The 27,734-nt window shown below is 48.8% G+C and overlaps 1 protein-coding gene across 1 annotated transcript in view; it reads right to left on the bottom strand.

Moving 5' to 3' along the window:
* Nucleotides 1-25,823, bottom strand: part of NRF1 (nuclear respiratory factor 1) — a 61,322-nt gene extending 35,499 nt beyond the window's left edge. Inside the window, 5 exon segments of the mRNA XM_030959969.1 lie at nt 5,151-5,291; nt 6,265-6,391; nt 8,404-8,518; nt 11,723-11,954; nt 25,765-25,823. Coding sequence (XP_030815829.1) covers nt 5,151-5,291; nt 6,265-6,391; nt 8,404-8,518; nt 11,723-11,945 — 606 coding nt within the window. The 5' untranslated portion in view covers nt 11,946-11,954; nt 25,765-25,823.
* Between the last annotated feature and the right edge of the window lie 1,911 nt (nt 25,824-27,734).

The raw sequence follows: 27,734 nt of genomic DNA, 5'->3' as shown, positions 1-27,734 counted from the left end.
GTCAGCCCCTTCCCAGCTCCCTCAGCCCCTCCTGGTTCTCCAGACCCTTCCCAGCTCCCTCAGCCCCTCCTGGTTCTCCAGCCCCTTCCCAGCTCCCTCTGAAGTTCTCCAGCCCCTTCCCAGCTCCCTCACAAGTTCTCCAGACCCTTCTCCCTGTGCTCCAGCTCTGTCCCCCTCTCTGGGCACAGTCTGGATGTTGCATCCACGGGCTCCAAGCTGTCCATGAACTCATTTCCAGCTGCCTTTTCCACCTTGCACATGGGAAATGCCCTAAAGAACCTTTTTCCCAGCCTGCCCACGATCCACCTTCCACTGCAGGGCCAACCTGCCATGCTCCAGGTTCCCTGGATGGAGCCTGGTGAAGGGAGAAGAAATAATTCCTCCAGAGAGCAGTTTCTTTAAAATAACATTGCTCATAGGAGAGAAAAGGATTTGTTCCTCAGAAACTCTGCAATAAACAGGGCTGAGTGAGCGGGGCTGGGGGAAGGAGGGAAAACCAGAGTGGAAATCCCAAGGATTGTTACTTAGCAGCAACTCTGCCCAATAATTTATTCAAATAAACCTGGTAGCAGCAGGGTTTTTTGGAGTGGCTGTTGATTTTTGAGGTTTTTTGTTTGTTTGTTTTTGTTAAGGTTGGGATTGAAGTGTTAGAGATGGTATTTTGTGTTTAGGTTTAGATGTTTTTATTTTTAAATTTATATTATAAATTATATATAAATTATATAATATATAAAATTATAAAAATTTGATAAATTGAATAATTAAACAATTTGTAGATAAATATTAAAAATAAATAAAACAAATAATTTATAAATATTGAATATTTATAAATTCATATAATATATAGTGGTTTACATATTTATTTATATATTATTTGTAATATATTATTTCTATTTATAATAGTCTATTAATAAGTTACAAAAGGGTTAACTTTTTTTTGTGTAAGGTTTTTTAAGGTTAAACTATTTAATTAAGAAATTATACTTAATTTTTTTTAACTTAATAATTAATTATTTGAACTTTGTAATGTGGATTTTTTTTTGTTTAATTATAAAATACTATTTAAACTTATGAAGAACAAGGAAGAAGGATTAGTTTTTGTTTTAAAACTTCTATTTTGTTTTCTATCTATTATATTTTAAATAATATATATTCTATTTTAAATTATATATATTACATTTTAAAACTAAACTTCAAGTTTTTTTACTTTGTGATGTTACGCACTTTTAATTAACTACGCACTTGTCATTTTAGTGTCATTAACAATCCTGGTTGATGGCTTTAGGTTAAATGTAGGATTCTTTTGGGGGGGTTAGATTTTTTTGGTACAGAAAGTTTAGAATTTTCAGCATTCAGGACTGGTGCAAGGACAGTTGAAAGCTGCTTTCCTGCCATCAGCAGAGCTCCTTGTTTCCAGCTGCATCAATTGCAGGGCTCAAGCCACTCAAGGTACTTGTTAAGGAGGGTTTGTCTTTAACCCACAGGGAGACAATCAGCAGCACTGTCAGGAGACAGGACTTGGCTAATTAGTGCCCTAACGAGGCCAGGCTCTGCCACAGGTAACGTCCCCCACACCCCTGGGGCACAGGGGGAACATTCACCTGCAGGAGCCACGTTCGGCTGCCACCATCCTGGAAACACCCAAAAATCAAACCTCTGCTGAAAAACCCCAGCTTGTGCCCTTGGAAAGGGCTCAGGTAACCCCCAGGATGGAGGATTTGGGAGAAATTGTGGGAAATGTTTCTTTGCCACCCTTTCACACGGGCTCGGTGTTTTCACTTTTAACGTCAAATTCAAGAATTAACGGTACTGAGCTATCCCAATCCCAAATGCAACAGCCCAAAGCACAGCCAGCTGTATTCCAACTGCTCTGCAGAGCTGGAAGCACCAAGGAAAGTGGTTTCTGGAACAGAGCAAAAGCTGTGGCTGGGAATTTTCTACATCTCCCCACAGCTCAGCCTCGGGATCTCTGGGAAAAGCAAAGTTGAGGCCATGCAGGACCACCCTGGAAGTGGGAGAGGGAAAAACAGAAACTGCAGCAAAGCTGGCAGGGAGCACTCAGCCCTGAATCCATCCCTGCTGCACTGCCCAGAGCTGGCAGGGAACACTCAGCCCTGAATCCATCCCTGCTGCACCTCCCAGAGCTGGGATGGAGCACTCAGCCCTGAATCCATCCCTGCTGCACCTCCCAGAGCTGGAATGGAGCACTCAGCCCTGAATCCATCCCTGCTGCACCTCCCAGAGCTGGAATGGAGCACTCAGCCCTGAATCCATCCCTGCTGCACCTCCCAGAGCTGGAATGGAGCACTCAGCCCTGAATCCATCCCTGCTGCACCTCCCAGAGCTGGAATGGAGCACTCAGCCCTGAATCCATCCCTGCTGCACTGCCCAGAGCTGGCAGGGAACACTCAGCCCTGAATCCATCCCTGCTGCACCTCCCAGAGCTGGGATGGAACACTCAGCCCTGAATCCATCCCTGCTGCACCTCCCAGAGCTGGGATGGAACACTCAGCCCTGAATCCATCCCTGCTGCACTGCCCAGAGCTGGCAGGGAGCACTCAGCCCTGAATCCATCCCTGCTGCACTGCCCAGAGCTGGCAGGGAGCACTCAGCCCTGAATCCATCCCTGCTGCACCTCCCAGAGCTGGAATGGAGCACTCAGCCCTGAATCCATCCCTGCTGCACCTCCCAGAGCTGGGAAACCATAAAACCCCCCAGGCTCTTGCTCAGCTGCACAGGAGCTGATCCCAGCAAGGATGCTGCCACACGCCAGGCACCAGCTGGGAGAGCAGGAATGCAGCTCTCAGGAGGTGAACAGGCACCATGATGGTCTTAGAAAAACTTTTAAAAGTTTTTTTCTGGCTTGTAGATGCCAGAAAAGCTTTTACTGCCTCCTATAAATCATGGGGGCTTAAAAAATCAGCTTAAAGCACAAATCACCTGTTCATAAAGCAGTGAGAGCTGCCTGAAGCACTGAGCTCAGCTTGGTTAAGCTCAGATTACCCAATTTTACTCCTCAATCACATCAATGAGCAGCTGGGAACAAGCTGAGGGGCAAACTCAGCTGTCACCAAAGTCCAGAAAGCACCAAGGTCCCCCTCTGTGAAGGCTGAAAACCCCACTGCAACACAGGTTTTCCTGCCCAGCCCTGGTGGGTGATGCTCTCCATTCCCAAGGCTGGAGAAACATCTTTGCCCAGGCAAATAAAGGCTTTATTTCCCTGCAGACCACTGGGGAAGCAGAGCAATTAAAAGGAGAATTATTTTCACCTCCTCACTGATGACACCTCTACACCTGCCTGCTGGCACCTGCTGAAAGCAGAGGCCTCATTTTTCCAGTCCCTGCCATCCTAATTGCATTTATATTTATTTTTGTTCCAGGTTTCCATAGGGTTTTGTGCAACTTAGCTGCAAAAAAAAAAAAAAAAAAAAAAAAAACCAAAAAAAACCCCAAAACCAAAAACAGAAACAAAAAAACCCACAACAACAACAACAACAAACCAAAAACAAAAACAAACAAAAAAAAACAAAAAACTCCTGTTTTTTTACTAGAAGATACAAATAATTATACTGGAAGCTCTGGGAATCAAGATTCCCACAATGAATGATGGCACCTCTGTGCCCAGCTCAGGAGAAACCTTTTCACAAAGCTCTTCTGAGCTACCTCACTGTGCTGGAACAATGAGGGCCATTCCTAAAAAAATCCTTGTTTTTCTACCATAGAGCAGCAGGAGAAGATTTAAAAGAAGAGGTTCTACATCAGCACTTTGGGCTGGCTGAGCAAAGACCCTGCAGGACCAGGAGGAGAAAACCATTTCCATGGGGAACTGCTCCTGGTACACACCAAAAGCTGCCATGAGCAGCTCCTGCAGTGCCACCTTTCACGGGAGTTTAAAAATCCAAGAAATCATCATTTTTGTCTTATTTGTCAGGGATTGGGGAAATGATCTGTACCAGCCAAAGCACAGTAAGCTCAATAAAATTTTATTATGAGTGTGAGCTTGTCTGATTCCACTAAGAAATGGAAATGGTGCTTTGAGCAGGGTGTGCCCTCTGCAGAGCACAGAAAAATCTGCGCATCTTCGCCCTGCTCTGACCTCTCTGTGTGCTGCCTTTTCCATCTGGATACTCCTTGGGAAAAAAATTGCTTTTCAGCATTTAAAACTTGCTGTGGTGCTTCAGAGTGGGTGTACCCAGAGCCTCCTGCAGGACACACCTGCCTGAATTCAGGTCCTGCATCCCTGGGAAGGAGATTTCCCTCCAGGTGAAGCTTCCCTGGGAGTCTCCTCCACTTTCTCCCAGCAGCGAGGTCAGGCTGGACCTGGAGAGAATCTCCCACATGCCCAGGGCACATAATTCCCTGTTTCTAACAAAAATATCTCCCTCAGGGTCTGAATCTGGGGTTAAACTCCCCTCTGCTCCAAGCCACAGCAAGAAATGGAGGAGGGAATGAATTACAGGACACAGAAGGGTGTCCACAAGTGACCTTCCCAACCTCAGTGCCTAAAGATTGTGGCAAAGCATGGAACAAACATTTTCCCTGGTCCCACCTTCTGAGGTGCCAAAACCAGCTCCAAAGGGAATGTTCCCAACAGCCTGAGCTCTCCTCACCATTTTTTTTTCCCAGAGAAAATCAGCATCACTAACAAAGCTGCAACAAAAATATCTCGCTCAGGGTCTGATCTGGGGTTGAACAGCAAATTCCCCTCTGCTCCCATCCACAAGAAGAAACAGAGGGAATGAGCTACAGGGAACAGAAAGGTGTCCACGAGAGACCTTCCCAACCCTGATGCCCAAAGATTGTGGCAAAGAATGGAACAAAGAGGGAACAGGGAAATTTTCCCTGCTCTCACTTTCTGAGGTACCAAAACCAGCTCCAAAGGGAATGCTCCCAGCAGGCTGAGCTCTCCCCAGCAGCAGTTTTTTCCCAGAGAAAACCAGCACCACTAACAAAGCTCCACCTCCAAGCACAACCTGAGCTGTTAGAGCCCCAGGGGAAAGAGATCAGAGCCATCCCCTGGAGAGGCAGCCACACAAAACAACAGGATGCGACTGCAAGATGCCCAACACCCCTGTGTTGCCCTGCCTGTGCCAGGGCTGGCTGCTCACCTGGGTCACCTGTCCACTCACCTGGGTCACCTGTCCACTCACCTGGGTCATCTTGTCCACGGAGACGGGGATGCCATCGATGGTGAGGGGGGGCAGCTCTGAGTTGACCTCCTGAGGGGCCGGGGCGTGCTCGGCCAGCGCCGACTCCAGGTCCTCCAGGATGGTGCTCTTGTACTTGCGCACCTGTGGGGAGTTGTTAGGCTCAGGTAAACAAGGTGAGCAGCACCAGGAGAGGAGCAGGGTGCAGGCCCAGCCACCTTCCCCAAGGTGCTGCAGAGCAGGAGGAGCAAACAGTGGCACAGCTGGCAGGGAAACAGCCAGCAGTTCCCCCCCGAGACTCGGCCCTGCTGATGAAACTTGCAGTAACGCTGGCAAGGGAAGAATCTGTGGGATGGAAGGAAAAGTTCTCAAAGTAGAACTTGTCCTGGGTAGGGTTTGCAATAAGGTGCAGACAGCAGAGCTGAGTTTAAACGTGTCATTTTTTAGGGTTTAGTCTGGAGAAGAGGAGGCTCAGGGGGGACCTTGTGGCTCTGCACAAGTGCCTGACAGGAGGGGACAGGCTGGGCTGTGCTGCCAGGGAACAGGGACAGGAGCAGAGGGAACGGCCTCAGGCTGGGCCAGGGCAGCCTCAGGGTGGAATCAGCAGGAATTTCCCCATGGAAAGGGGGTCAGGGGCTGCCCAGGGGGGTTTGGAGCTCCCATTCATGGGGGTGTCCAAGGAATTCCTGGATGTGGCACTCAGGGCTCTGGGCTGGGGACGAAGTGGGGTTCTGACACCTTGGATTCAATGATCCTGGAGGTCTTTTCCAACCTCAGGGATTCTGTATCACGACCTGTTCCCTCTGATTTTTAAAGTTTTAATCCAGGATGTTCCCCCCATGTGAGATGTGCCAGGCAGCCATTCTTGCAGAGAGGAGAGGACCTCAGTGCCGCCCTCACGTCAGGGAGTCACAGGAACATTAAGGCTGGGAAAGATCTCTGAAATCACTGACTCAACCAGGGCCAGCACTGTATTCCACAAAACCTAAACTCTGCTTTCTGGGGTTTTAAACACGACCCTTCAGATCCCCACCAGGCTTCCAAGGCTGCCCTGAGAGGAACAAAACCTGCGCAGAAGGTGAGGAATCTCTTTCCTCACTTTCCTAGGGACACCTACCACGTTCTCCAGGGGCGCAGCACCGAACACTTTGAAGACGGGGTTGGGTTTGGAGGGTGAGATGCACAGGACGATGGCCTGCTGCCCCACTCTGGTGGTGTACTCATCCAGCGTGGCCCGCAGCTTCCTGAAACACAGCAAAAGCTGGGAATGGGCATCAGCTGGAACCCTGCACAAACACCAGCCCTCTGAGTGCCAGCTCCCCTGCGCGAAGCAGGTGAGAAACGGGGCCCCAGCTGCTCAGCTTGGCCACACATGGAGTTTATTCCTCTGCTCCACAGGCCTGCTGTGCTCCCTGCAGTCACCCAGCAGCTCAAATGTCAATTATTCTCCCCTCTCTCCTTTTCTCATTGATGTAAAAAGAGAAATCACCGGAGCAGCAAAGCTGGGGCAGCGAGATTCTGCACTTCCACTCTGTCCTAGCAACACAAAACTTGTGTTTTGTTGAAGCACCCGAATGATTCATCAAAAGAGGCCTGCAGACAGAGGTTGTTTTACATCCAGATCACAGCAGTGCAATTCTCCAGCACCAAAGTCCTGCTCTAACCAGATCTGGAGGAATTCAAGCTACAGGATAAGCAAGAACAGGAAATATTGCAACAGCTCAGCACAGGAAACCCAGGCGTCCCAACTCCTGCCCCATCAGCAACTCCCTTTGGAATTAAAATGTTCCACTGGATATTTTCTGCCTCTTATTCCCTTTTAAACAGTGCAAGAGCCAGAAATGGTGGCAGAAACTCCAAAAGCAATGAGAGAAGTAGTGTTTTCCCAGAAAAGCTGAGCAGTCCGTGAGGTGACAGCTCAGCCCCTGTCCTGGTCATTTCAGAACCTGCTGTTGCCAAAAAGCACCACCAGATACACAGATCCCACAGTCAGGGGTTTGGAATTACCATTTGATTCCCAGTGGGGTGAAAAATCGAGCACAAACATGTGTTCGACTGGTCAGAGTGGAAAAAAAATGATGTTTTGTCATGATCTTAATGTAGCAAAATGAAGCTGTCGTGTGAAAGGAGAAGAAATAATTCCTTCACTGAGCAGTTTCTTCAGAAAATATATTGTTCATATTTCAAGGGAGAAAAAGATTTGTTCTTCAGCAACAGTGCAATAAACACAGAAACACTGCAATAAACACGGAGACACTGCAATAAACACAGAGACACTGCAATAAACAGGGCTGAGCTGGGGGAAGGAGGGAAAACCAGAATGAAGCTGGAAAAGGCAGGGAGTTCCCTCCCAAGGATTGTTATTTAGCAGTAACTCTGCCCAATAATTTCAAACTGACTGCCCAATGAGATCCCAAACAGCAGAAACAGCAAGAACTGCTTTGTTGCAAAAGGCAGGGAGCAGCAGCAGCCGATGCTCACAAATGTCTCCAGGGCTGGGCAGTGCCCTCGGCTGGCTCTGCTGTGGCTCGGGGGCCATCAGGTGGGCAAAGAGCTCAGAGCACCTGGAATGCAGCACCTGCAGGGCTGTGCAGCTCTGCTGTCCCCACTGGACGTTTCTAAAGCCAAAAAAAAGTGTTTCAACTCAGGCAGGAATCTCCCCTGGATTATTCTTCCTAAAATCGTGCTCTAAATCCCGCAGTCTTCACCGTGGGGTTTAGAGCACAATTTTAGGAAGAATAATCTGGGGGAGATACATGCCCGAGATTCCTTTGCCAGTCTTCACAATGGCAAAGGAAATTTGGATCTACGCACACTGAATTTATCCCCAGAATGGTTAATCAAGCAGAAATGACTTTTTTTGTGAGGCAGATAAAACCTTTGCAGAGCTGGGATATGGAAGGAGCTTCAATTTCTGCTAAAGCCACTATGGATATCCTGCAATGTGACAGATAGCTGGCGACCAGCTGGGGTTAAAACAGAACAATGGATCCACCAGAGTGTCAGCCCTGGTGATCACAAAATCAGAGATGAGCAGAGCTGCAGTTTAACCCTTTAACGCCAACTAAAACCCTGATTTACCCCTGGTATGTAAATGGACCAAACTTATATAAACTTACAACTTTCTGGCTTCCAGAAAGACACTCCCAAAAACACCCCCGAGCTGGGTGACTCCTGGGCAGCACTGGGTGTGACCACAGAGGCCACCAGAGCTGGCAGGAGGACACGGAGGCGGCGGGGCCAGGTGAGTGCTCACCTGAGCAATCGTGTCTGCTGCCTCTTGCGGATGGAGGGGTTGGACTCAAACACGTGCGGCCGCTTCCGTTTCTTCCCCGTCGCCACAGCAGCAGCTGCTGCCATCCCCACAGGGCCTGCAAAGCACAGCACAGAGGGTCAGGGAGCTCCAGCAGCTCAGAGGGACACTGGCACTGTGCCCCCCAGCCAGGAATGGGCGCCCAGGGTGTCCCCAGCAGAGCCAAGGGACACCAGTCCCTCCCTGAGCTCTGCTCTGCAGCACTGCGCTGAACGCTCCGTCCCCAGGCTGGCAAAGCCCTGCTCAGCCCTGGGTGAAAGTCACATTTCCAGCCTGAAGTTGTCCTTACACTCACAGAACTCTGTGTTTGCATCGTGAGAAACTCCCAAGATTTGAATAACTGAGGAGATCCTGGTGGCTGGGAAGGGGAAACCAGGTACAGCTCCACAGATCCTGCTTGGACACCTCAACTACAGCAGCAGGAGTCTGAGGCTTTCCTGAGGGATTAAGGGCCTCTTCTAATGGGAAAGAAATGTAAAATCCAGAGCTCTATCCAGATTTACAGTGTTCTAAAGAAATGTAAAACAGTCCAGCAGTGTTACCAGAAGCAATAAAATCAGCAGTGTCCTACCAGGGAAAGAAATGTAAAATTTTAAAGAAATGTAAAATCCAGAGTTCTACCAGGGAAAGAAATGCAAAATCCAGAGTTTTCAGCAGTGTCCTACCAGGGAAAGAAATGTAAAATCCAGATTTCCCAGCAGTGTCCTACCAGGGAAAGAAATGTAAAATCCAGAGTTTTCAGCAGTGTCCTACCAGGGAAAGAAATGTAAAATCCAGATTTCACAGCAGTGTTCTACCAGGGAAAGAAATGTAAAATCCAGATTTCACAGCAGTGTTCTACCAGGGAAAGAAATGTAAAATCCAGATTTCACAGAAGTGTTTCAAAAGTGTTCTACCAGGGAAAGAAATGTAAAATCCAGAGTTCCCAGCAGTGTCCTACCAGGGAAAGAAATGTAAAATCCAGATTTCACAGCAGTGTTCTACCAGGGAAAGAAATGTAAAATCCAGAGTTCCCAGCAGTGTTCTACCAGGGAAAGAAATGTAAAATCCAGTTTCTTTAAAAAGAAATATAAAATCCAGATTTCACAGCAGTGTTCTACCAGGAAAAAATGTAAAATCCAGTTCAGAGTGTCTACCAGGGAAAGAAATGTAAAATCCAGATTTCACAGCAGTGTTCTACCAGGGAAAGAAATGTAAAATCCAGAGTTTCCAGCAGTGTCCTACCAGGGAAAGAAATGTAAAATCCAGAGTTCTCAGCAGTGTTCTACCAGGGAAAGAAATGTAAAATCCAGATTTCACAGCAGTGTTCTACCAGGGAAAGAAATGTAAAATCCAGATTTCACAGCAGTGTTCTACCAGGGAAAGAAATGTAAAATCCAGAGTTTCCAGCAGTGTCCTACCAGGGAAAGAAATGTAAAATACAGAGTTTTCAGCAGTGTCCTACAAAAAAAAAAAAAAAAAAAATTTTCAGCAGTGTCCTTCGAAAAAATGAAAATCCACAGTTTTCAGCAGTGTCTACCAGGAAAAATTAAAATCGGTCAGGTGTCTACCAGGGAAATAAAAAGGTTTTCGAGTGTTACAGGGGAAAGAAAGTAAATTATATAAAAGTGAAAAAAAATAAAAAAAAAAAAGGAAAATTCCCGCAGGATGGGAGGGTGGAAAGTTCATAAGCAAGAGGCCTGGGATGCTCAGGGGGTGCTGGAGCCTCACAGGTTTGGTCTCAAGCCTGACACAGAGTCAGGCCACACTCAGTGCTTTATTACCACCCCATTTTTCTGCCAATGCAGACACTCTAGAGGGCCAGGCTGGAGGACATTTGGCTCGCTGGGAGGAATCTGTGATTCTGAAGTCCTTTCCCAGCCCAGATATGTCAGGATTTTCTGTGGATCTCCTTGGGAGAGGCCCAACACGTGAGCTCCCTGACTCAGCTGCACTCCTGGGTTAGTTTTTGCTGTTGTTTCTGTGGGGCCTGAAATCATCTTTGCTCTTTGACATACTTGGTATTTTAATTTCATTACTTGAGGCAGCATTTTAGCAGGGACCTTTGTATAGACCAGCAATTCCCAGCACCTCTGTGATGCACACAGCAATGATGTGGGATTCAAGTGGCCAGCAGGGAGAATTTCCTGTGGAATATTCCTGTGGGTGGGATGGACCAGTGATGCTTTAGGATTTAGCTTCTCTATTTTTCAGATCCTGTACTGCTTTAGTGTATAACTCTAAAACTCCTTAGCCTGTCAGCTGCTGTTCTCCCATTTTATTCAGGTAATTCCTCTCTAGGCCTGAAACTCAAGGACACCTGACTGCCTTGGGCTCTGTGTCTGGGTTTGAAAAGCCAGGTGTCTGCCAAGGAAGGAAGGAGCCTCCCCTGAAATGGAAAATGTAAACCCCCTCCCTCTGAATTGTTATAAGTTTTTTTGTCTCTCCCACAGCCAACCCTCCCTCCAGGAGATCTCTTCTGTCCATGGCCAGTGAGTGTCCCTGCAGGGCTGATGCATGGCGGGTAGGACGGTCAGGATGGACGGAGACGAGAGATCTCTGAAGCCAGGTGGTGGAATTTGGGGGTTTATTGCAAAGGGCCTGGGTGCAGGGCCCTGCTGGGATTTGGGGTTTATTGCACAGGGCCTGGGTGCAGGGCCCTGCTGGGATTTGGGGTTTATTGCACAGGGCCTGGGTGCAGGGCCCTGCTGGGATTTGGGGTTTATTGCACAGGGCCACAGCTCAGAGCAGGACTGAGAGAAGAGCCGGGGAGCGCCAGCCACAGCTCAGAGCAGGTGAGAGAAGTAAGGGTAGAGTAAAAAAGGTAAGAGAGTAAAAGGGTAAGATGGTGAGGTTCCCGTTACAATACCATAAATCTTCTTCTGTGTTGAATATTCTCATTCTCACTAACCAATCCAGTACAAGATACAAATCCTATAGCATTTCCATACAGCCTATAAGAATCATTACATTACCATCCTGTGTTACATTTTAACCCCTAAAAACTCCTCTTTGGGTCCTTCTGCCAAGCTGTAGGGTCTGCTCTGACCCTGGGGCCTGTCTGCAAGCAGAGGGTGTTGTTCCATCAAAAGGGGATTTTACCTTCAGCCAGCCATGCCATTGTTGTCCAGTTGTTCACTAACTGAGGGATCTCAAAGCTTGCTTTCATTTCCATCTCACTTATATTTCCATATTCCCAAAATCTTTTGCCAGCCAATCACATTTACAAGGCTTTCCTGTTTCATCTCCCCCAAGGGACGACGGAGCAGCCCCTGAGCTTTACCTGCAGCCGCCAGGTGAGCGGTGACCTCGTCGGCCGCCGTGGAGTTGAGGATGTCGGAGTCGTCGTAGGAGGTGTCCTCGGGCGAGGAGGGCGAGTCCTCGTCGGCGCTCAGCATGCTGTGCTCCGTGTAGGTGGCCACGTGCACCTGCTGCACCTGCTGGGCCACGGCGTGCGCCTCGATGGTAGCCATGTGCTCTGCCTGGCTCACCCCGTGCTCTTCCATCAAGAGTCACTGCCAAGGGGGACAAAAAGCCGTGACAGAAAGGTGTGACAGAAAGCCATGACAGAAAGGTGTGACAGAAAGCCATGACAAAAAGCCATGACAAAAAGCCATGACAAAAAGCCGTGACAGAAAGGTGTGACAGAAAGCCATGACAAAAAGCCGTGACAAAAAGCCGTGACACAAAGCCCGACGGGCTGTGAGCACCACGGACAGAGATCACCTCGCTCAGGGAGTCTACAAGAGGGAAATAACTCTGCCAGGAGCCAGAAGAGGAACTTTAGGTTAAAGAGTTTGGGAAAATTCACAGCTCCAAAGAGAACACAGCGCCCAGACATCATTATCTCTGCTGGAGGGAAGGTCCCCAAGGACCCCGCAGCTCTGAGATTGTCCCTCACCCACACACTGAGGGGTCAAAGCTGGGATTTGGTTTTGCCACGCCAAGTTCCAGCTCTCAGGGAAGAGGCCTGAGGGCGACACAAAGTCTCCTCTGACCTCAACAGCCCAGGACACAGACGAGGATGCCAGTACAGAATCCCAGGAGCACTGAGGATGGAAAAGACCTCTGAGATCACTGAGTCCCACCAATGTCCCCTCCCCAGAGCAGAGCACCGAGTGCCACATCCAGGAATTCCTTGGACACCCCCAGCGACAGTGAGTCCACCATCTCCTTGGGCAGCCCCTGCCAAGGCCTGACCCCCTTTCCATGGGGAAATTCCTGCTGTGCCCACCCTGAGCTGCCCTGGCCCAGCCTGAGGCCGTTCCCTCTGCTCCTGTCCCTGTGCCCTGGAGCACAGCCCGACCCCCCCGGCTGTCCCCTCCTGGCAGGGACTTGTGCAGAGCCACAAGGGCCCCTGAGCCTCCTTTGCTCCAGGTCAGCCCCTTCCCAGCTCCCTCAGCCCCTCCTGGTTCTCCAGCCCCTTCCCTCCCGCCCTGGTTCTCCAGCCCCTTCCCAGCTCCCTCAGCCCCTCCTGGTTCTCCAGCCCCTTCCCAGCTCCATTCCCTGGACCCTCTCCATCCCCTCCAGATCTTTCTGCTCAGGAGGGGCCCAGACCTGGACTCAGAGTCCAGAAAGAGGCAAAGCCACCACAGCCCAAGCACAAATATCACAGAAAGCTGATTTATTACAGCGTCCAGTGGTAAAGCACTGAGCAAAGCAGCAGCTTATGGAGTCAGCAGGGCCCTGGACCACACACTGGGAGCACAGATCTGTGCAGAAGGGCCAGGGTGGGAGGTGCAGGGATATTTTCAGTCTGTGCCTGCTGTACGTTTGTGGAAAGGAAAAGGCACATCCCTAAGAGATTTTCCAACAGGAGAATTAGAGCCTCAACCCTCAAAAAGAGATTCCCCAAAGGGAATCTGTTCCTGCTCAGGGCAAAGAGGAGAAAGAGGTGACCAGCTGCAAGGAAGAGGAAAATAAACAAACAAAAAAAAAAGGTTCTGAGCTGGTAAGAACAGTGATGGAATTACAGCTCCTGACTGACAGAGATCACAGAATGCCATGAGGGGTCAGTGAGACACAGGAACCCAAACCATTTTGTCAAGAGGGGTCTTTTGACCAAACAAAAAGGAGGCTGCAGCCAGGTGGGAGTCAGACTCTTCTCCCAAGCCACAGGACAAGAGAAAATGGGTTCAAGTTGTGCTGGGGAGGTTTAGATGGGATTTTAGGGAACATTTCTTCTCCAAAGGGGTTGTCAGTGGAACAGGGAAATGCTGGAGCTCCCATCCCTGAAGGGATTTAACAGACCCTGGGGACATGGTTAGTGCTGGGATTGGCAGTGCTGGGGAAGGGCTGAGGGACAGCACAATTATTGTTGTGAGACTGTCACAAACCTACTGAGGCTACAGCTAAAGCCAAACCAGCTTCAGACTCCCAATCCTCCCAAAAAAGCTGCTGGAGTCTGATGTTGCCGTTGTCCAAGCCTGTTTACAACTTGGGTTGTAATATTAGAACCATCCAAAAATAGCAGGAGTTCCAACAGTGCCAGCGAGGAAGGCACTGAGACGTTGAGGTACAGAGACAAACTGAAAACTCCTGGAGGAGAAACAATCAGCCCTGAACTCCTTCCATGAAACTCACACTGCCATCAGCACAAAAAATGGGTGGGAAAAAATATCTGCACATTGAGACAAACGGAAAATTTCTGGTGGAGAAACAATCAGCCCCAAACTCCTTCCATGAAACTCACACTGCCATCACCATGGAAAAATGGGTGGGAAAAAATATCTGCACATTGAGACAAACTGAAAATTTCTGGTGGAGAAACAATCAGCCCCAAACTCCTTCCATGAAACTCACACTGCCATCACCATGGAAAAATGGGTGGGAAAAAATATCTGTACATGGAGACAAACTGAAAACTCCTGGTGGAGAAACAATCAGGCCTGAACTCCTTCCATGAAACTCACACTGCCATCACCTCAGAAAAATGGGTGGGAAAAAATATTTCAAGTAAATCTTTATGGACCAGCTTAACAGATTTCCCAAAACACTGAGCTTTTCCTGAAAGGGGACATTGCTGCTTTTCTGACTATTAAAATTTAAAAAAAAACATGGGAAAATGTGATCACAATATGATTGCTAGAGCACAGTGACTTTAAAGTCAGGACAACTGATGAAACCACTGGAACCAAACCTTGCACTCAAAGGCAACCCACACCTAATGCCACCAACACTGAACCCTTGGGAAGCCATTCCCATATTCAAATTATTCCCAAAGGGTTCCTGACACCAGCCAGGCTTTGTGGGCCCACACCCTGACTGGCAGGTGGAGGTGTCACCAAGCTGGCCCAGCCAAGCATCCCTGGGACACATCCAAAGGGTGGGGCCTGGATTTGAGCAGGATCTGGGCGCAGGGATGAAAGGAAAGCTGCTCCCTTCATCCTTTAGAGAGGAGCATTCCCCACTCCAGGAAAGGATCGTTGATCCCTGGTTTTCTCCCAAAACCAGGGCGGTTTCAGGAGGAGGGAAAGCCTAATGACACAGTGGTGACTGCAAGGATATTTCTGGACACTTCCTTAGTCCAAAAGGCTTGGATGACAGCCAGGAGTAGTTTTAAAGTCATTTAAAGTGGTTATAAAGTCCCTCTCATCACACAGCGCAGTTGCTTCACGAGTGTGTCGGGGTTCCCTTGATGTCCTGTCAGCCCTGAGCAGTGGCTGCTGACACCACCACTGGAGGAACACCAGAAGCAGGAGGAAACGGCAGAGCTGCCCCACTCAAACCACCAGAAAACAACAGGAAACTGGCTGCAAACCCCATAAATTCCACACCAAATTTAAACCCACGGGGATTGAAATGAAGGTCTCTGCGGTGTGATTGTGACAAGTCACACAGCTCAGCCCATAAAAACCCCCACAGACACCATCCTCTACCATCACCATCCAGCTTAATGGGTGCTTAAAACCGAGTCCAAAATAAAAATCCCACACCAGAAAAAACCACGGGAGCAGCAGCGTGATGGAAAAAAAAACCCTTACACAGGCAGGGCCTGGAATTATTTTAAACCTTTATCCCACTGAAGAGGTTTTGCTTCAGATGCTGCAGGAGACACGACGGGGACAGACTGAAGCTGGAGATGAGCATTTATCCTCTGCAATGTTAAATCATGGTGCCGTTTTTACCAACTCAGCCCACACCTCATTAATTTGAAACCCTGCTCAGATCAGCAATTAATAAAAAGAATCGCTGGGTCTCGCTTCTCTGGTGGTTTAAATAACTTTGAAAGGAAGCAAAATAGGAATTCTGTGGAGGTTTGGAGAGACCTGCTTGCTCTGTCCTCTCACGAGAGGATCCCTCCTAGCATACAGCCATGAAAGGGACCTTGGGGAAGGTCACCCTTTCCTTCTCTGTAGGAAATCATCCTCCAAATCAGGTTCTGGCCACTGTTTGCTGTTCCCCTTCCCCTCACTGGGAGGGAGATCCCTCGCCAACTGCTGCTTCATCTCCATGAGCCACAGAGCAAGGCTGGAGCAGTTTCCAGCCTCCCAAATGCTGCTGGTGGCACCCAGGACTTCCCACCTGCTTCCTTACTCCCAGGAGGGTTAGGAAGACCCCACTTCCATTTATTTCAAGATCTACCAACAGTTTGTGGCTGCAGCTGCTCCTCCTCCCTGCCACAGCACCATGGGCACCGCTGGCAGCTCGTGATGGGGAGGGATCAAAAGCACCTTTGATGATCTGGGCTGACCGTGATGTGAAGGAGATTTTTCAGCTGGGTCACACGTGGTGCATTCAGTCAGGTTGAAAAGCACTTCCTCTGCACTGAGGGCTCAGGAATGTGTTCTTTACAAAGCTGTTCCACACTTCTGGCCGTGCGTCTCGATAAACTCCAATTTCCCTGCAGAGGCAGCCTGGGATAATTCCTAAGTGAAAACTGATCTTAGCAGGAAATCAATCACTGGCCATTTCCTAATAAAATCAACCCCTGTTTGAGTGGAATTAGACCTTTGAAGTTGTCCAGCCCTGCGTTTCCTGCTCTGGCACAAGACCCTCTATGCAGTTTTTCAGGAGAGCGGGCACATCCTGGTTTAGCACCTGCAGATTTCTGATACATCGCATTTTGATGTCACAACCACAGAGAGCCAACCTCAACAAATCCAGGGATGTATTCCACGATTTTTACCAGGAGGTGAGACTGAAACCAGTGGTCAGCCTCGTTAGTCTTGAGGGATTTGTGTCTTCCCTCCATGAGAATGGCCAGAAAAAAGCTGGTTTTGGTGGCTCCTGGCATGGTCTGGGTTAGAGGAGCTGCTCCAGCTGAAGGCAGGATTAGAGGACAACCTTTAAAAAGGAGGAACGGCCACTCCTGGTGTTGTCCTGGCTCTGTTTCTCCTGCATCTGGACCAACCTGGCATCTCACCCACCCCCAGCCGGGGCGTGGAGCTCCCTCACGGCATCTCCTGAGAGCGCTGGTTAAGAAAGCGCTGCCAGGAGAAATCAGAGCTGCCAGGAGCTCTGTGCCAGCCAATTCCAACAGCACCAGCTTCTGGGAGAGCCCAGGAACAGCAGAGCTACCACCACTGAGCCAGCCCCAGACCTGCTCCTGCTCTTTTCTCCACGGGGACAGGAGAGAGAGGACGTCCAGGTGTCCCCAGCAGGTGATTCCAGACTCCCAGTCACACAGAGATGCAGCTCTTTCTGGGATTTCCACATTGCATTGGCATCTCTCACTGAGTAAATATCATTCATTAATTCCTATTTAGGGCGAATTTGACGCCACTCCTGTATAAAACTGTGCCTAGAGGGAATCACCCCTGCGGGTCTGACAAGCAAACACCACCGTTCACCAGGATAAGCTCGATTCATATCTCACCCATTACCACGACTCATTGAAAATGCACATTTAAATACCAAAATCCCATTTTCCACGGAAAGAAAAAAATGCTCACGAGGAGAATTTTGAAGCCAACACCACAACCTGATCAAAAACTGGGGTTTTTTTTTCCCTCCACTGGAGCACCTGCCCCTCCAGACCCTGCTCAAGGTTTTGGATGGGAAAGACTTTCCATGACTGGAGACACTGACTCCTGTCAGCAGCACAGCTGATACCAGGCACAAAGCAAGATAAGACACTCCGGTTTATTCCCCTCCTATCAAGATTGAAGTGAACATCTCATTTACGTGCTTGGCACAGATACGGTGACTCGAGCAACACCAGGAACCAGCTCTCGTTCCACAGCGTCCTCCTGTGGCATAACATTAGTAAAATGATCCTTTTAATTAGCATGGGGTACAAAAAAAAAATAAATCCCAATGCTCTTGGTCTCAGCGTGAAAAGCCCTGAAATCAGATGGATTTTAGCAAACAAAACCAAAATTCCTTCTACTAACGAGCTCTCTTTGTCACAATCTCACATCCAAGAGCAAAGAAATCCCCCTGCAGGAAAAACTTCAGGTCTGGAAAAGAAACAAACAGGATTTCACAGCTATTTATTAGGATAATAGCTCCTACTTGCTGCTGAGAGCTGCCATTGGGTGATGCGATAGGACGCATCAGGGACAATGTGACTTGCAGCTAAATTTCATATATTTAGCACCAAACACCAGCAGGAAGCCACGGGGTAAACACAAGGATGAGCTGGATTCCTCTTGAAGGCTCTTCTCGAGCTTTGGCACCAAGAAACAACACCCCAGTGGAATCAGCCCTCGCCAGGAAGACCCCAGGAAAGAAAAGGGCACATTTCCCATTTGGGAAGCCACGGGAAGGGCACTGCCAGGCTGTGGCAGCCGAGTGAAACCCAAACCTGGCAGTGAAACTGCACCCGGCACCGTGAAGCACTGGATGGAATTCTCATTTAGCATTCCGTGCTTGCCCCAGGCTCCATTTGGGGTGACTCCCCCTCACCAGTACCCACCTTTTTTCCCTCAAATCTTTTTGTGGGATGTGTGGTCTGCCACAGGTTTAGGAACCAGGACATGAGAAACGCCATTCTCTGAGGTAATGCTTTGTAACTCTTGCGTTTTATTCAAAGAGCCGCGCAGAAATCCCAATTTTAACCCATTTTCCTCAGACCTGCAGAACGCAGGAGTCGCTCTAACAGCGTGAAGCGAGTTACTCATCTTTAGTCAATTCAGCTCTCTTAATTAACAGCCAGAAGTGGTCTTTTAGAGAATTCCTCACCCAGCAAGCACAGGCAGCTGTTTGGGGCTGGCTGAAGCATTCCTGGCCGGGCACAGAGGCGCAGCCCTTGGGATTAGTGCTGGAAAAGACAGAGCACGGCGCTGCTGGCTGCTGTAAGGTGCAAATGTGCCCGGTTTAATCCTCTTTTATGGACAGAGAGGATTAGTGGTTATGCTGGGCTACCGCAGGAAGAGAGAATGGCAGGGGGTGCCACAGAAGGGTTTGAGCAAAAGGTGGGGACAGAGATGCTGCGGAGGTTCTGGGGTGGGAAGGATCACCACGTGTCCAGCACGGACGAGCTCTGTCCAGCCTTGGCTCCAGCTGGGAATATCCTGAGTTAAAAGGATGCACAGGATCATCAATCCAACCCCTGATCCTGCACAGAGACCCCAACAGCCCCACTCTGTCCCCTGAGAGAGCTGCCCAAACGCTCCTGGAGCTCTGGCAGCCTTGGGGCTGTGCCCGTTCCCTGGGGAGCCTGCGCAGTGCCAGCACCCCTGGGAAAGAACCCAACCTGATATCCAACCTGATATCCAACCCTGACACAGTTTAACACCATTTCCTTGGATGCTGTCCCTGGTCACACAGAGCAGGGGTCAGAGCTGCCCCTCCTGAGGAAGCTGCAGCCCCCACTGGGTCTCCCCTCAGCCTCCTCTCCCCCAGGCTGGACAAACCAAGTCCCCTCAGCTGCTCCTCCAGCCCTTTCCTCATCCCTGTGTCCCTCCTTTGGACACTCTCTAATGCCTTTGCACCTTTCTTCTATGGTGGTGCCCAAAATTAGAATGGACCACCTTAAGGACTCGGTCCTCACGTGGCATTAACTCAAGATCAGCACGTGGTGAGAGCAGGCAGTACAGTCCTAACCACGTTTAATTGTCAAACTTCCACCCCAAATGGCAGCCTGGCCACCCCTTCTTGAAGTTCAACTGGTTCAAGAACACTGCAAAATACGCACTTGAGGAGGAAAAACTCCCCAGAAAACTCCCTGGGAACTCATGAACATAAGGACCTGGAGCTGCTGGAGCAAATCCACAGGAGGCACCAGAGCTGCTCCAGGGCTGGAGCCCCTCAGTTCCCAGGGAGCCAGCCTGGGAGAGCTGGGAATGTTCCCCTGGAGCAGGGAAGGCTCCAGGGAGAGCTTCCAGCACATTGCAGGGCCTGCAGGGGCTCCAGGAGAGCTGCAGAGGGACTGGGGCCAAGGCCTGCAGGGACAGCACCCAGGGAATGGCTCCCACTGCCAGAGGGCAGGCATGGATGGGATCTTGGCAATGAGGAATTCCTGGCTGGGCTGGGATTGCCAGAGCAGCTGGGGCTGCCCCTGCATCCCTGGAAGTGTCCCAGGAAGGATTGGAGCACCCTGGGATGGTGGGAGGTGTCCCTGCCATAGCACAAGATGAGCTTTAAGGTCCTTCCAGCCCAAACCATTCCACAATTCCATGATGACTCCACGACCCCAGAAAGGGAAACTGACCCTGTGCAAACACAGCAGAGAAAATCCCAGGAGAGAATCCCACGTCACGCTCGCAGCCTCGCATTCCGCACCATCAACATTGGTGTTTTCTGGAGGGGAAAAAAATTGCATTTCCAGCCCAACTACACCGGAGAGATTTGCCTGCCAGTCTTTCAGGTCTGAAGCACCTCCAAGCTGGGTTTAGGTGCTGGTGCCACGTTTGCCTCTCCACACGGACAGAGCCTGTTGAACAGGCCGGGCGCTGCGCTCTCCGTGTGCCCTCGGCCCCACACGGGCACAGGGGGCTCTGCAGACCCACAGAGAGCACCCAGACCTGAGCCATCCTGGAATTCCAGCCCTGACCCACCCTAACCCTGTGCTTTTCCTGCTTTGAGCAGGGTATGCAAACCCTGAGGGAATCCCAGGCTGCCACAGCTCCGCGTTCCACCTGCTGAAAATGGACCGTGGATTTTTATTTGCTGCCACATTTTGTTCTTCAGATCTTCTTTCACATCTCTCACCACCACCACCTCCATCTACACACGCTTCTGATTACCAGGGCTGAAGTATTCCAACCATTCCCAGGGAAATCCACCATTTCCTTCTGGGGCAAGGGACCAAAATGACAATTTACCCCTAAATCCATGGGAATGCTCGTGATGCAGAATTCATAAGCCTGAAAATAACCCAGCTTTCAACCCAAAGCAACCACAAGAAGAGCTCTGAATCCACCAGCTCCTTCTAGGGAAGGAAGGGAGCAGCATTGTTGGAATCCCTTCTCCTTCCAAAGGGAAATGAGGAGTTAAAGGATTTTCCTGGTGCCCAAGGAAGCGGCTGCAGAAGCAGCAGGAGACTCTAGAGGCTGACACCAAGAATAAACTTCTTCATTTACACAGCATCCCTCAGCATAAATAAAACATGGGCACTCTGGGCTGTGGCTTTGCAAGTATTTTTGACCCAGAGTATGGAGTTTTCCAAGTCATCCCTGTTTGATTCCTTTAATTAGATGGTTATGTAATGAACAGTGGGAGGGACTCAGTCACTTCTGGATTGGCTTCCTTGGTCTGATCACAACCAAACGTGGTCTCTGAGTGAAAATACACTGTCATGGGTTTTCCCTTCTGCATTTGAGGTCAGGTGAATTTTGTAGGACTGAAAAAGTTGAGTTTCCCTCCGAGTCGCTGCAGGATCTGAGCAACCCGTTTATTATTTATAGGCACCACAGGCAGCACACAAACAATTCACACATCTGCCAAACAAAAATAACAACAAAAACAACGCTCCAAACCAAGGAGACTCCTGCTTCCATCCTTCAGCACAAAACCAGGCTCCACTCCCTGGCAAAAGCAGCACAGTCCCTGGGGAAGGGTGGAAAACAGGAAGGGAAGGAGACACTGGAATTCCCAATCCCACCCAGATGGGATCCACCTGCCATCCTGAGTGTCCCAAGGGGTTTTGTACAGCTACATCTTTTTTCCAGGAGGGAAAAACCAAGGTGGAATTCCACTGACATGAAAATGTCAGCGTGGATCAGGACAAGCTGCGAGCTGCAGCAAACACAGCCGGCAGCTCCCGGGTTCCATCTGGCACAGCAAGGGATTCCCTCTTGGACTTCACTTCTTGGATTCCTTCTCGGAGTCTGGCGAGCAACTCATCCACAACCAACCCAGAGCAGCCTCAGAGTCCTTCCCAAAACACTGGAATGCAGCCTGAGCTCCAAAAACCTGGGAAAAACCTCTCAGACTCCTGGCTGTAGCTGTGCTATTCCCAAAGGATTACAGGCTCTGAGGTTTCCCAGGAACTGGACAAATCCCAGCCAGCCCTCCCAGTGGCACTGTCCACCTGGCAACTGGATCAGCCCCACCAGTTTTTGGGGAAAAAAAGCAGAAGTAGAAGGGCCAGAATTGGGGAGTACACAAATATTGAACCCCACTGCAATTGCTGCAGTGGGCACGGAACAAATTCTGAATTTCCCCAAGTCCTGGATGGTGCAGGTTCACCTGGACAGGTGAGAGGCTCCTCATCCCTGGCACAAAGCCTTGCACAATTCTGGACCTTAAAGCTTTTCCCACACTCCACTGCAGCCTTTAGGCTGGGAAGTGGTGAGGGCTTCTGGTGGCAGTTTGAGTTTGAAGAGATAAAACACACCAATGATGTCCCCAGTTCTGGAATTTGCAGTATTTGGAAACCGCAGGGGTTTTGGCGGGATTTATTTACCTGGTTTGGTTTCACAGGCAAAATGAGCTGATGAAGAGATTCATGAGAGCAGACACACAAATTTAATCACTTGAAATAAGTGAGAAATGGATCAGGGCAGGGGTGTGGATCTGCACCCAACAGTGGGAATGTAGGAAAGCATTAAAATGACCTGACAAAAAGCTGAATTCCAAACCCTGAGAGGATGGATTCCCTTTCAACACACACAGGGACAGGGTTCCACTTCATCCAAGGGAATGGTTGGAGCTGTGTCAGGGGGTTTAGGCCACATTTTGGAAAAGGTTCTTTCCCCAGAGGGTAGTGGGGCACTCAACAGTACCAGTAAAATCCCCACTGTGCAGCAGAAGTTATTTTAAAACCTCCCAAAAAAGTGGTTTGAAACGATTTTATTAAAAATCTTGGGCACTGGGTAATGGGTAACACAAAATATCTGAACTGGTTTTTTTCCCACAGATCAACTTCAGAAGCAGCCCAAGGAAGATAAAGCCCAAGGCTGAATTTCACAGAACTCCCTGCACCGAAAACCATCAGCGCAACCCCACCACTCCTACTGACAGCACAAAATGTTCTCGTGCAGAAAAGAGTGGATTCAATTTTCTCGGTAAAAGGGATTCAGGAGCGCAGCAGAGTTCACTGTGCCCTGCTGCCTTCCTGGAAGACAATTTCCCACAGCAGAGAAAGGTAATGCATAAAAAAATAATAATTCCCAAACCCTTCAGGAAACTGCTTGGAAACCTCCCTCCTTTGGAAAAGCAATGGAAACATTGCCAGAGCTTGTGCACGCACGTGGCAGAAGTTGGACCAGCCTGGAAGGGAGATGGACACCAAGAGTGGTCCCAGTGCTCCCAGTCTGGGCTCCTTCTCTTGGGGTTCCTTGGTTTCCCCTACAGCGCTGAAATATTCCAGGCCTGAGCTTGCCAGAAGTTAAATTTCCCAGTTTAAGGCTGAAAAGAAAGGTGATCCAGGCTCCTGAGAGACAGAAAAGTGATGAAGTCCCAGCAGGTGAAGAATTCCTTACACCAAAATGCCCATGGACTGCAGGTGGGCATCAGAGCAGCTGACCAGGCTGGGGCTTCTGTCCGGGGAATTCCAGACAATTAATGGCAGGAAAAGCCCCAATTAATGGCAGGAAATTAATGGCAGGACAAAGCCCCCAGGAGCAAAAAACTCCATGGAATCGTGGATGGGTGAATTTGGGAAAGCCCTCCGAGAGCATCGAGTTCAACCATCAGCTCAGCCCCGCCGTGCTCACCACCAAACCACAGCCTCGGGTGCCAAACTGAGCAATTCCAGGGATGGGGATTCCACCACTTCCCTGAGCTTAACCCCCCAAATTTCCCCGTTTTCCCGATGGAGCAGCGCAGAGTGCAACCTCCCAGCCACACCAAGGATTCTCACTGGCGGGGCTGGGTTTTCCAGGATGGTTTCATTCAACTTTCTGGAATGGGGTGGCCAAGTCACCTCTGTCGGACCACACATTTCCTAAATCCTAAAATGTTCCAAGAGCTGCACAAAACCCGCAGGGATGAGGCTGAGAGCTCCCACCTCGCTGCGTTATGGCCTGTGCACGAGAGCTCGTCACAAAACCTCGCAAAAATGATGGAAAACAACCAGGATGCCACAAAAACCAGCTGAGCCGCTCTGCAAAACACCAAGCACACCAAGAAACTACAGAGGAAGATGGCAGGGTTTGAATGAACCCTGCACTGTGACACTTGGTGGAATCATGGAATGGTTTGGGTTGGAAGGGACCATAAATCCCATTTTCCCACCAGACCAGCTGCTCCAAGCCCCCATCCAACCTGGCCTCGGACATTTCCAGGGATGGATGGGCAAGGTTAAAACCTGGGAAAATTCAGTTGTTACAATCCTCAGCTTCCCACAACCACCACCATCATCATCATCACGCACTTCCTGTTTCACCCTCGACAGCAAAAAAAATGATTGCTCCCAATTTTATAACCGGCACAAAAATTTCAATTAAAAAGATGAACAATTCCCTCGCCTATTTCCTCAATATTTGGGAACTGAAAGTTCGCCGTGAGAGGATTTGGAAAGGAGCAACTGTGATGTGGAGGAAGGAAAAGAAAGGATGAGTTCACACTGAGAATCCTCTCAGGATGTGGGAAGAGGGTCTAAAACCGTGCTCAGACACCAGCAAGGCTTAGAAACAACACCACAACAGCCAGGCCCTGCCTAAGGGATTAGAAATCCCAAATTCTGGAAACAACAGTCCAGCGAAGGAGAAAAAAAATAATAAAAACATAAAGCAGAGAACCCAAACTTGAACAGAGAAAACATCTCCCCACCCAATAAAAATCATCTGTAGCTGCAAGAAAGCTTAGACTTGGTAACCTCAAATGTAGGAAGAGTCTTGAGCTGAATTATTTCTGTCCCTTAATTATTATTTACACTAAAAAAGGGCCTGAGCACCTCAGTCACAGCCGGGTCTGTGCTGAGCCAGATGTTTTAGAGCCCTTTTTTGGGTGTTTTAATACACAGCCAGTCACACCCCTTTTTTATAGGCAATTTGCAGCTCTTTTTTGGGGATATTAAATGGAGGGGAGGTGAGTGATTAACACGTTTCAACTTGCTGCCGACCTCCTGTACAGAGGGAGGAAAATTATACATGTGCAAAATGCAAAGAAAAATAAAGGGGAGGGGGAAACGGGGGTTAAAAGGGGGGAAAAAAAGAGGGATGACAGGAAAAAAAAGGGGGGAAAGGGAGAATGAAAGGGAACTTCATCAATGAGCTCAGAGGTCTTTTCCAACCTAATTGGTTTTGTGATTCTGGGGAAAGAAATAGGAGGTGAAGGGGGGAAAAAAAACAAAGATGAAGGGAGGAAAAAAAGGGGGCATGAAGAGGAACTTTATCAAGGTTGCACTCATTTATCTCTGAGGCTTTTTACAAATTAATTGATTATGAAGGGAAAAAATGGGGGTAAAGGGAAAAAAATGGGGGTGTGAAGGGAAAAAAAAGAGGGGATAAAAGGAAAAAAACACGGGGGAGTTGAAAGAAAAAAAAGGGGGGTGAAGAGTAAAAAAATGGAGGTGAAAGCAAAAAAGCGGGGGTGAATGCAAAAAAAAGTGGGTGAAGGCAAAAAGGGGGGTGAAGAAAAAAAAAGGGGGAGGGTGGGGGGGGGAAGGAGGGATAATGGGAGAGAAGAAAAAAAAGGCGGTGAGGGCCAAAAGCAGGCGAGAAGGGGCTCCGAGAATAGCAGGGAAAAGGGCGAAGCAAAAGCCCCGCCAATGTCTGCGGCCGCGGCCCAACTTCCCCGGCCGGCCGGGCCCGGCTGAGCCCGGGCCGGAGCTCCGAGGCCGCCCCGCACCCGCCGCCCCCGGCCCTCGCTGCCGTGGCCGCTGCCCGCGCCGCCCGTCCCGGAGCCCCGCGCTGCCCCGGCCCCGGGTAGCCCCGCGGGCCCAGCGTGGCCGGGCGGTCGCGGCCGCCGGGGGGAGCGGGTGCGGGCGGCGGGGGCCCCGGCGTTGGTGCGGCTGCGCCGGGGCTGGAGGAGATTGCGCGGTAGGACGCTCACCTCAGAGCGGCTGCGCTGCGGCGGGCCCGCGCCGCGGGCCGCGGCGGGCGGAGGGCGGGCGGCGGGCGGGGGGCGAGCGGGGCGGCGGCGCGAGTCGCCCTCGGCCGCCGCGGTGGCGAGCGCGGGAGGCGGGGACCGGCGGCGGCGGCGGCGGCGGAGGAGGCCGGGGACAGCGAGAGGGGGGGAGCGGGACGTATGGCGTCATAGCGCCGCGCCGCCGCCATCTTGGGGAGGGCGAGGGCGGCGGGGGCGGCCATGGGCGGGAGGTCGGCGCCATCTTGGGGAGGGCGTGAGGGGCCGGCGCCATGTTGGGGAGGTCGCGGCCGTTCCCGCCTCAGGGGCGCTGAGGGACGCGGGGCCTCGGCAGGGCGGGAGCGCTGCTAAACTCGGGTTTGGCCTGGAAATCCACGGCAAAGGGATCTGAAATAGATTTATTTTGGACAACTTATGGTGGGAAAGTCCAGTTTAAAATGGGAGTTGTGGAAAAATCTATTTTAATTTTTTTTTCCTGCATGTTTTTGGTGGACATATCCAGTTTAAAATTGAAGTTGACGAAAAATCACTTTAAAATAGATTTTTCTTCATATTTTTGGTTGGAAAATCTAGTTTAAAATTGAAGTTGAGGAAAAATTAGTTTAAATTTTTTTCATATTTTTGGTGGGAAAATACAGTGTAAAATGGATGTTACAGAAAAATCAGTTTAATTTTTTTTGGCCATATTTTTGGTGGGAAAATCCAGTGTAAAATAGAAGTTGGGAAAAAAACAGTTTAAAATATTTTTTTTCTTGGCCATATTTTTGGTGGGAAATCCAGTTTAAAATGGAAGTTGTAGAAAAATCAGTTTAAAATATATTTTTTTTCATATTTTTCGTGAAAAAATCCAATTTAAAATGTAAATTCCTGGAAATGCCTTTTAAAATAGACATTTTGAAAAAAAATCTGTCTAAACTAATTTGGTGGGGTTTTTTTGCTTTTTTTGTGAAAAAAAACATCTTTAGAATGGATTTTTCTTTCACTGTTTTGGCAGGAAAATCCATTTTAAAGTGGAAATTGTGGAAAAAAGGTAGTTCAAAATCAAAATGTTTCTCTTATTTTTTGGTGGAAAAAAACCACAGTTTAAAATCATTAAATTCTATTTTTATTTTTGTTTAGGATACAGTACAAAAATAAAATTTCCCCTTTTTTTTTGGTGGGAGAACCATATTTAAAATCTACATTTCCCCCCATTGTTGTGGGAAAATCCATTTTAAAATTTATTTTTCCCCATTTTCTGTGGAAAAACCCAGTTAAAAATACAAATTGTTTCCCTTTTCTGTGGAGCTTGCAATTCATCTGGACTTTCAGCGGGACTTAATAGTATTCAAGACCAATGTAAACAATTCCATGCCTTAGGGAATTGAAAAATAAAGGATTTGAAACGCAGAGAGGAAAGGAGCTGAGGAAAATAATAAAAATGGGTGTAAATCTGTGGGATTTTGACTTTTGAGGTGGAACTTGATACCTAATTCCCTGAAGCTGACGGATTTTTTTTCCCTTAGGAATGACATGGAAATCACAACGGGCACGGGCACGGAAGAGTTCCCAGAAGCTGTTGAAGAGCAGCCTGGAAAGCAAAATATTTCCTGGGATGTCCCTTTGTGAAGAAACAATTTGTGTTTATTCCGTGCTCTGTGCTCGAGGTCTGTGGGGTCAAAAAATTGCTTGGGATTTAAATTAGTGTATATATATATATATATATAAAAATATAAAATATATATATATTATATATGTATATATATATTATGTATGTGTGTATATATATGTATACATACATATATATATGTATATATATACACATATATACATATATGTATATATATGTGTATATATATAAAATATATAAAATATATAATATATATAATATATATAATATATATAATATATATAATATATTTTATATATATGTGTATATATATATGTATACATACATA

The sequence above is a fragment of the Camarhynchus parvulus genome, chromosome 1A (assembly GCF_901933205.1).
Source record: "Camarhynchus parvulus chromosome 1A, STF_HiC, whole genome shotgun sequence".
NCBI lineage: Eukaryota > Metazoa > Chordata > Aves > Passeriformes > Thraupidae > Camarhynchus > Camarhynchus parvulus.
Note: the sequence above shows the minus strand (reverse complement) of the source record. Positions and strands in the feature narration are given on the sequence as shown.